General features: G+C 45.0%; 1 protein-coding gene across 1 annotated transcript; it reads right to left on the bottom strand.

Annotated features, from left to right (window-relative positions):
* Positions 1-1,045: 1,045 nt before the first annotated feature.
* LOC104963500 (retinol dehydrogenase 10) lies at positions 1,046-10,143 on the bottom strand. Its single transcript, XM_010792099.1, has 5 exons — positions 9,655-10,143; positions 8,856-9,091; positions 2,992-3,090; positions 1,933-2,078; positions 1,046-1,181 (listed from the first exon to the last, which is right to left on the bottom strand). Exons 1-5 carry the CDS (start codon positions 9,938-9,940, stop codon positions 1,046-1,048), a joined length of 903 nt encoding a protein of 300 aa, XP_010790401.1. The 5' UTR covers positions 9,941-10,143.
* Positions 10,144-10,291: the final 148 nt, after the last annotated feature.

Genomic DNA, 10,291 nt, shown 5'->3' on the forward strand with positions numbered 1-10,291 from the left:
TCAAATTCTAGGAAAAAAGTCATATTTGAGATGCATTGTGGGACATGTAGTTTATGGGCAATGTGCTTCTCTAAAGCGGCATGTAACCGTATAATAAACATATTATATTCTTTGCTCTTGTGGGGCCACATGAAATGAAGTCGCGGGCCGGATTTGACACCCCTGCTGAAGAAGCTTTTCAAAAAACAACTGAAGACCTATCTTTTTACATTGGCTTTTGTTTCTACTTAAAGGGGTCCTATCATGCAAAATGCAATTTTGTACATCTTTTCTACATGAATATGTGTCCCCGGTGTTCCAGGGAACTCACCAAGTGTCAGAAAACACAACCCTCTCTATTTTCCTCCATACCCAAATCTCTTAAAAAGGGGCTGCAACCGATCTGATACAGACTGATCCAGATTTGAACACTTCTGTGATGTCACAGAAGTGGTGCTACGGCTATTGGGCCAACTCCACCAATCAGGAGGAGACAGCCACGGACATTGCCGTTGGAAAGCGCTGGAGACGCTGTAGTACATATGCCAGGCCTGTAGATGGTGCTGTTCTCACAGAATCAGCCCATGATGCAAAGACAGTGTTAAATTGAGCGAAATGAGGAATGGCTAAAATGCATGATCTGTTTGGTATTTTGAAAAATAAAAAGTATAAATATGCCTTATAGGTGGTCCTACACTATATTATTCAAATATAGCATGATAGGTCCACTTTAAGATGTGTGTGATATGTGTTCCTTTCGCGACTCTACGTGGTCTGTGTTTTTGTTTTAACCTTAATTTCTGCCTTATTAAATTCTGTGGTCTTCATTTGAACTTGTGTTCCTTCTTGTGAATTCTATTTCTGTGAAAGGTGCTATACTAAATAAACGTATTATTACAGTGTCGGAGGAAGCTTACCTTGTGTTATTTTGTAATTACAATTCTTTATTGAGAAGACAGTTGAGAACATTTCACCAGTTACAGGGAGAAGTAACCCTTTGCAATAAGAGAACAGAATACATTGAAACCTTCTCACTGCTCAATGTTCATGAACTTTATACCGAAGCTCACCTTTTCATGAAGTTGACCATATAGACGATGCGAGGCGTGCAGATCATGGGCTGGTCGGTGAGGATGGCCCTCATCGACTGCTTCACACAGAACTCTGGCTTCAGGGGGGGGAGGAAAGGCTCAATCTCCTTCCTGTGGGCAGAACATCTGTCATTTACAGGCTCAAAAAGTCACGAAACTCAACATGTAGTGTGTCTGTTTTCTGCTCTCTGGTCCTTAGAATTGTGTTTGTAACTCGGGACGTTTTTGGCTTAATTTGTTGTTTGTTTGCAGGATTACGGAAAAACGACTTGCAAGATTGTCATGAAACTAAGAGAGAGTGTGTAGCACAAGCCAAAGAATAACATAATGCATTTTGAGGCAGATCTGGATTAAGGAAGGAGATGCACTTATCAAGTTTTAACATCTTTAACATAGCGAGATATTGCTTTAGCGAATGTTTTCACTTTCTTTGTGCACTTTGTTATTGTGAAGCTGACAGAGTTGCATTTTTGTAGGAAAGAAAGTTAGATTTGATTGAAATGATTCAGAAACTGGAGTGCAAAGGGCTTTGGCTTTATGTTGTTATCCTTAAATGTAGTGATACTGGTTAAAAAGGCTGTGAAATGTTGAGGCACAGTGAAGCCACCTGCTGACTGTAACCATTAAACAAAGTGGGGACTATTACAGCAGAACGAGGGGGGGGGAGGTGCACCTGTTAGTAAAGTATCTCCTGGGAATGTCTTTGTTTAAGCAGACTTGTACAAGTGACTCTTAAAAAACAATCTCTGCTGCCTTGAACTCTAAAGAAGGTGTTTGCGAGGAGGCGACTTTACGTGGTGACGATTGGAGAAACTGAAGCCAGATGCAGAGTTAAAAGTGAGACGTGTGTGAGGAGGCTGACCTTATCCGGCAGCCTTTGAACATTCCCGTGGCCACCAGGTAAGGACAAACCAGAGTCATGTTGATGCCCTCCTTCTCTGAGGCTTTTATCTCATGGCTGAGCGACTCGTGGAACCCGATGGCACCGAACTTACTGGCGCAGTAATCCTGAGGGAGGAGAGAGAGAACAGGTTAGGCCAGGCAGAACATTATCAGACATGCCCCGGGCCTTTCTGTGCTGTTAATGATACAGCGAGCTACAGTTTCATTAGCATTCTTCCCCGCTGCATCAGGAGACTGCTGGAAGGTTTTGATGTGGTCCGCCGGCGTGGACATAATCTTTTTTTCTAAGGCAAACACAGATGCATGTCGATAAACGCGGGGAGGATAAAGAGATTTGACTGTGCCCGCATGACACACGAGGCTTTAGTTCCCTGAAATTAATGTCTGAAAACACAGCCGAGGCATTTCCAGGAAGTATAATAGCTGCAGAAAAACTGACCAAGTCCCTTTGAAGGCAGACTTAATCATTATGGAGGAATGGTTCGTACAAGGAAAGCAAAAGGCGCAGCTATGAAAACAAACGCGGTCCCTGTAGGCCGTCTGAAAATGACACTGAGATCTCCAAAGAAAAACCACAATTTACTGCGTTTATGGAGATAAATGACTCCACTTAATATTTTAATATGCATTACAATAACAAGCAGGAGGGGGACACTATAGGAAGGGAAACACTATCCTCCGGGCGCTGCTGTGAGCTGAATACTGAGCGTTGTTCACAAAGCCGTGATGAAGATGTCTCGCTGCCTCGGGAGCTGTCAGAGCCCAATAGGGGCCCCACACCCCCCCACTGCTGCAGATTGAAATCTATAAGAGGCTCCCCAATGCTCATCTGTGTCCCTTAATTTAACGGGTGGGGGACAACTTAGAGAAAGGGGGCCTGACCTCGCTCTGCAGAAAAAGCTCTGGTTTTTGGATGGTGGGAACGCCAGGATGTGTGTGTGTGTGTGTGTGTGTGTGTGTGTGTGTGTGTGTGTGTGTGTGTGTGTGTGTGTGTGTGGTTGTTGTGTATGATACTAACCTCCACTCCAGCTGTGCTGAATAAACCCAGGGAGCTGGCAACCGTCACAATGTGGCCGTGATTCAGCTCCAGCATCTTGGGGAGGAACGCCTTGGTGGTCTGAGGGAGACAGAAGGGAGAGGAAGGTTAGTTTGTCTGTGCCAAAGCCCTTTGATCCCCTCTTATTCCCCCTCTTATTCCCCCTCTTCTCCATGGTGATGCACAGAGACGCGTCTGAATGAGAATTCATAACATGCACAAAAAAAATATAATCCGACAGAGCAGCAGGGTCGTAAAAGTTTCATCACAATATGATTTTATAGTCGGGGTTTTCGGACAATGTTAGAATACTTGCTGATATCTCTGACTCTGCCGAAATTCAGGCAATCAACCTAACTCAGTTAGGTTTGTATCAACACAACTACAATTTGATTTGACAAGTGGAATAACACATCTGTATTGAGGAGGTACATTTGGATTGAATTGAGGAAACTGAGGATTATAAATTAAAGGCACATCTTAAAACTGTTAGCATCGGCATTTCACTTTTGCGTCATTTTATTGGATCCTTGTGTTAGATTGATAGATCCTCGCAAATGTTATGTACACCCTTACTCAGACCAGTTTCTGAGTTGTTTTTCATGTAAACTTTCCCTTATCTTGCCTATTGTTCTTACACCCCATGAATGCAGGACAAATGCCCTTTCCAGCTAATGTTAACCAAAGTAAAACTAATGCGTTTATCTGCCCTGTGATTCAGATAAACTCCCAAATCAACCAGGGTCTAACTTAGCCAACGCTGCACTCTTCCACAAAGTTAAAAGAATATCAAGCCTACATTTTTTTCTGTAATCCTGCAGACAAACTGAACCGAAACGCAACCTGTTGGCGGATGTAAGAAGTTGAAAGCTTTTCTCCTTTGTGCTAGGTGTGAATTGGATGTTGAAGGAAGTGTGAGGGTTTTCCTTTCTGCAGGTATCCACTGTGTGTGTGTGTGTGTGTGTGTGTGTGTGTGTGTGTGTGTGTGTGTGTGTGTGTGTGTGTGTGTGTGTGCACGCACGCTCGCTGCTGTACAATCTGTTCTTTTCCCACACAGATCTGGTGAGCCCGGCTCTAAAGACTTGGTGACAACGCCGATCACAGGCCTCCGTTCACTCAACAACAATAAAACCCAGCCTCTGGTCTCTCAGCACAATCAGCAGCGGACCAATCGGCAGCCAGATGAGCGCTGAGAGATGAAAGGGCTTCATCCACGTGAGAGGTGAGAGGAGCCGCCCAGCAGAGCAGATTCAGAGACTTATCGCTTGATTAACTTACAGATCCAGTCCTCATTCTGCCCGTCTGCTGACTTTGGACTCCGCATGAGCCAATCAGCAGGTGTGACATGTGACGGCAACGACAGGAACTGACCAATCACTCTCCCCGCAGGAGGTCCACAAACAAACAGCAGGCCTTTTGTTGCTCGCACTGCGACATCTATTCAGGTCAGATGTGTGCTGCCGTCGTGATGAACAACGCTTGAAGCCTGCAACACCCTTTCTAATGTCACTGATTTAATCACAAAGACAGGAGATGTGAAACATGGGATGCTAGAAACTGCTTTCTCTGCATGAAAATGTGGCTTTAATATCATCAACTGAACCATTACAGCTCGAAATAATACCAATATGTAAACGTCTACAGATTGTGAGTTTTTATGCACATCACTTTGGGTTCTGGAAAATTGAGGTGAACATTAGTTATTACCTTTGACAGTTTTATTCCTAGTTTCCAATAATTGTGTGGTCATATAACAGTTTCATTGGTTGTACAGTGTGCAGGCCCGGCCAGAGAAATGATTCAGTAAACATGTGGAGCATGGTACCAGGTAGTACAGCCATGAAACCACTGGCAGGGAGGAACAGCCTCATTAAAACTGCAACCAGAGATTAACTGCATCGGACCGACTGACTCCTTCCTCTCTGCATCTGAATTGAACCGGAGTACGTCAGATCTACGCAGAGAAACGGAGCACGATGACTTCACCGCTTTTCTACTGCAAGCTACAGTATAACTGATCTGACTCGGATCCAAACATCTGTACTTTTTCAGGAAATACATTTTGTAAAACGTACTTAAGTCTGAGAGGCCCAAAGAGAGGAGAACCTGGGGCAGAAGCTGAGGAAGGTTCTCTGGATGTTGCATGCAAACGAAGCATTAACTTCAGATATGCCCGTATATTTATATAAATGACTGCAGCCAAAGTTTCCCACTCCCACAGAAACTCAGAGAGCGGGGAATGACTCGATCTGGCACAGCGCTGCGCGGCCAGAGCCAACAGTCAAGATACAACTGGACAATTCTGCTGATTTGGGGCTAAAAATAACTGGGAATGATGGAGGGAAGGAAGATGGTGAAACGCTCCCACCCTCCTCTGATGTCCCGCTTCTCATGGCAGCTCTGGCATGTGGGTATGACCCCCGCTGACCTCTCAGACACAAAATGTGTGAAGGCAACCAGGCGCTCGTGTCTTACATCAGAGCGGCCGTAATTGGGTCTCAACGCTCCCTTGTTCCGCTAAATTACCCGCTGACACAGCCGGGCCTCCTTGCCCTATGTGTGGGTGCTTCTGCCCGCTGCAACCCCTAATTGGTGCGTGCCCCCAGGAGCATTTAAGCCACACAAAGCTTCTTGCAGCTGGGGTGTCAGGCTGCATTAGTGTGAGCGCCTGACCAACAGGAATATGAACAAAATATTGGCCTTTTCGTAGCACCAGATGGCCATTTAATTGGGCTGACTTCTCCCCGGACGAGAGGGAGAAAACGCCTGAGCTCGTCTGATCCGAAAACACATCGAGGAATTTGAGTGGGTTGCGTTTACAGGAGGATGGATGCAGAGTGGTCCTGTTGTGGTGGCCATGCTGGTCATAAGCCTCAGCGGAGGAAGTGTCAATGAACTGCATGCACCCAACAACTCAAGTAACTGCTTCACACTGAGCTTCTGTACATTTGGGTCCAACTAACTATGGTTTTCCAACTTCAAATCAATCAACTGGTCCATAAAACTTCTGAAAATAGTGAAAGATGTTCACCCTAGATGCTCAAAGTCCAAGATATGTCTTTAAAAGTCTCTGAATTTTGTCCCCAAACTCAAATATGTTCACTTTAATATGATAGAAAACTTTAAAGGCTACGGTCAGAATTCTCTGAAGGGTTTTAACATAAATTAAGTCTTTCTCTGATTTGAACGCACACGTTTAAGATATGTTCTTGAAACAATAGCTCTGAGGATATAAAAGCCACGTGTGAATGTACTAAAGGAAGTTCAGAATGATTAAACCAATCAAAATCTTGCCAACTTTTCTAAAGATATCCACGTCTAAGCGATGGAATAACTGACTTCTCTTTACCCCTTTATCCCCTCCCTGAGATGTGAACAGGTACAGGAGAAACCCAACATGTCCCCGCTGTATCAAGGGCTACAGGTGCACCAATCTAACGGAGGGGGGGGGGCATATAAAACCAGTGAAGTAGGACCCTTCTGCCTGGCTGCCTCCTTTCTCCAGCTCCAGCAGGAATGCGGCCTGCAGAACTTGGCTCCTGTCGCCTGGCATCTTGTCAAACTGATCCGCAGACAAGAAAGCAATTGTCAGATAAAGTGGGTCAGCAGCAGCTTACCATTACCCTCTCGCCTCTCTGTGGATGGGAAGCCACTGCCTTCCTTCCTCTTTTCCTCTGCTCTTTTCCCGCCATGTCACTGTGGAGCGCTCGCTGCTCTCATGTAACCCAGAGAGAGGAAGCTGCTGCTCATTGTGACCAAAAACCACCTGTTGGGTAACCAGCTCAAGATGCACGGGATGATTCCCTTTCATGTCATTCCCCTAAATACACACACGCTCTAATCCTCAAACACAAACTGTGGTGACACTGAGGCACATTCCCCGTCCTAGAAAAAGAACAACACCAGCTGGACTAATCAAAGCATCATCAAACTAATTAAATGTTATGACCCCGTCTCATTAAAAGCCAAAAGAAGAGAGGGACTGAGTCATAGCTGTGTGTCCTTGTGTGTGTGTGTCCTTGTGTGTATATACATGTGTGTGTGTAGAGCTGGCATGCAGCTGCACCCATTGCCTCCAAAAATCAGGTTGGGAGGAGTCAGAGAAGTAGTGAGGGGTCTGCACACACACACCTCTAATCACATCTATGCCTTTACTACACTATCCACCAAATGTAAACTTTCACAAAATCTTGTCTTGTTTTGCTCTTGAGAAACTGGGTGGGAAAGTTTAATAATTGTCTCTAAGGAAAGCTGAGCAGTTTTGGGGGTTGACATCGCCACTCTGATGTCTCGTTGAATAAGAAAAGACCTCTTCAATGACGCATGAAAAGATAACTGAGAAGAAGACAAAGGAAGTATAAAGACTCTTTGAATTCATCTCAACCTTTGCCTTCTTTTATCATATCTCTTCATTGTCAGCGTGCACCTAAATAAACACTTCAAACTTTGTATGACTTGGCTCTAAACTGGGGGTATTAGTTGAGTCATAAACCACAATTAAGCCCTTTTAAAAGCCTCTTGTTGAGGAGCTGAATCAAAAGGTTTGAGTAACGTGCCACCTGAATGCACTGAGTAACTGTACTGTGTTTGTGTAAGGGAGGAAAGTGGACAGGTCCCTGTTAGTCTAAGCTCTATTCATCCAGCTTGTGTCTTTAATGAACCACATCCTCTATTCTGCCCGTCGCCATTCATTAAGTCCTCCTTTCATCTGCCACCCCCCCAACTCCCGACCTCTTAAAGAAACCACGCTCTGGTCTCCACAGAATATGGGAGAACACAAACACAGACCCCCATTAAAAAATTCAAAATCTGCCACTGGATCCTGACTCCCAGTCGTGGCTGTGAAAGAACGTGGAGATAGCCAGTAGAGAGGTGCATGAAAGGCTGAATGGAGGAAATACACAACCTGCTTGCCTGCCTGACACTCACGCTCAATTAGGGAGCTTCAAATCATAGCCTTAGACAATCTGTTTCAGGACACACGTAGCTCATATCGTCACAAATACAAAGATGGACACTACAGACCCACATTTGCAATTTGTGCCCAATCACAATAAGTGTCCGACAGAGGTGGCTGCAGCAGAGTAAAGCAATCAATGATGTGAGGTGCTTCAATGCTAAGCAATCAATTCCCATCAGTAAGGCTTCTCAATGGAGTCCATGGAGCTCAGAGTCTTCCCACACCCTTTAAAAACACCTCTGATAGCACTAACACTGCAGCACATGCTTATCTAAAGTGCAACACATTCACTCCATCAAGTCCACGTAGCCTCTCAGATAAGTATTCACACTGAACGAGAGCCAGAGAGCAGAACCTGATACACAACAAATCACTGCCAACAAAATGTGGCTGACACAGATCCATCCCACGCACACAACCTCCATCACGCAGGTTAGATCTGTGCACATCTCCACGGGCTGACATACCTCGGGGATCTGTGTCTGCACGATGCCAGACTTTAAAAAAGACACACTCATGACTTTCCTCTGACAGAATGAAACTAGATTCAAAGCAAGGGAAGGCTTCTTAATAATGTCTGGAACACCTTAGAGTCTTCAGTTTTATGAATGGAAACATTAGTGTGGCATCTCATTTGATGATGCTCATGAAAACTGCAGCTAGATCAACCCTCACTCTAAATCCACATATTAACATGCTTTTTTTGCCTCTTTTCAGTGAAGTGTGCTGGGACAGTTTCATCCCACAGGCCATAAGACTGTGAAACACCTGAACTTTTGAAAGAACATCCACAACATTCATCTGTTTGCAACTTATATATATCAATATTCCAATTACTTGTAATAGAAGCCTTGAATCTTGAAAGAAAATGCTCGATCTTGCTCACCCAGAAGTGTGCGTGGCAGTTGACCACCATGGTGCGCTCGATCAGTTCATCAGGGCACTCCAGGAGGTGGTGTCCGGAGACCACGCCGGCGTTGTTGATCAGTATGTCCACGTTTCCCACGTCTCGACGCACCTTGTCAGCTGTGGCGTACACCTGCTCACGCTTCCCCACGTCACACACATAGGTGTAGACCTGCGGCTGGAAAGGGGGGACCTCCTCGACCCCTCCAACAGGTCCTGAAGGGGAACAGAGGGGGAGAAAGTGGATTAAAGTGTGTTCAACAGGCTGCTTCTAACTGATTTTGTGACATATTTTAGGGACATTACATGGGTTTAAGATTAGGAAGTATTGGTGATTTCTGAGTGCGTACCTGATTGATTTTAGAGGGATTAGGAAGTCACTTTTCAGCAATTTTGGGCAACATAAAAGGTCATTTTAACAGTTTGTTTAGCCTTAACAATCTGACAGTGTGCAACATTTCAGTGTACAGAAATACTACAACTACTCTCCTTGAAATATGTTTTCCACACTGCATAAGCCAAAAGGAATTTGACCTAGTTTCACTGAACATGTTTGAGTTTTAGAGAGATTAAGATGTCACTTTTCTGGAATTTTGAGCAATAAAAAAAAAGGTGATTTTAACAGTGTTTAAGACTTGTGGTATATCTGTAGACTGAACACACTGAAATATTGCACACACCGTCATATTTGTACACAACTATTATGATTTTTCACACTGCAAACACAATTCGACCTCTCAGAACATGCTTTAAAAACTGATAACATCCTAATTTCTTACCGTCTTTGGTGATGGGAGTGTCCAGCTCGTGATAAATCTGCCTCACCATCTCGGCTGTTTCCTCATTGCTCTGGCTGTTAATGTCCCAGAGCACCAGGATGGCTCTTCTCCGGGCAAACTCTTTGGCGAAGAGCCGTCCTAGGCCACTTCCAGCCCCGGTGATTACGCACACCTGTCCGGCCACACTCTTCTCCTTTGGTCGCACCACCCATTTACAGCCGGCTGTTACAAAAGCCCAGAGCACCTTGAGAATCACCACGAAGAACTCCGCGATAAGGATCATCATCTTGGTCGGAAGCAGTCAATTAAGCGGCGGAAAATGAAGGGTCCTTCTTCTTTTAAACCTGAATGCAGCAGATGCCGGTTTGAAAACTTGCAGCACGTAGAAAGTGTGGAGTGAGAGAGAGTTGAGATGCAGTCCAGTTGCATTGACTTTTGAGCCTCGATCCTCCCACTTCCTCTGCTGCTCCTCATCTCGTCCTCACCAGCATCTCCCCTGCTATTTATCCAGTCCTCCCATCACCGAGCACCCAATAGGAGGCAGACTCAGTCACAATGAAGCTCCATACATTACACTGAGAGGTGATGTAACCCAGCAGATTTTACCTAACATTCATCTGATGCGAGCAACCCCCCC

This window comes from Notothenia coriiceps, unplaced genomic scaffold (assembly GCF_000735185.1).
Source record: "Notothenia coriiceps isolate Sejong01 unplaced genomic scaffold, NC01 NC01_scaffold00036304, whole genome shotgun sequence".
In the NCBI taxonomy this organism is placed as follows: domain Eukaryota; kingdom Metazoa; phylum Chordata; class Actinopteri; order Perciformes; family Nototheniidae; genus Notothenia; species Notothenia coriiceps.

What these genes read in the sequence shown, in the direction of transcription:
- LOC104963500 (XM_010792099.1), bottom strand. Translation starts at nt 9,940, where the DNA reads ATGATGATCCTTATCGCGGAGTTCTTCGTGGTGATTCTCAAGGTGCTC. An exon ending in CACTCCCATCACCAAAGACG is followed by an intron (nt 9,092 to 9,654) that starts GTAAGAAATTAG and finishes GTTCCCCTTCAG; the next exon opens with GACCTGTTGGAGGGGTCGAG. An exon ending in TTCAAAGGCTGCCGGATAAG is followed by an intron (nt 1,182 to 1,932) that starts GTCAGCCTCCTC and finishes TTCTGCCCACAG; the next exon opens with GAAGGAGATTGAGCCTTTCC.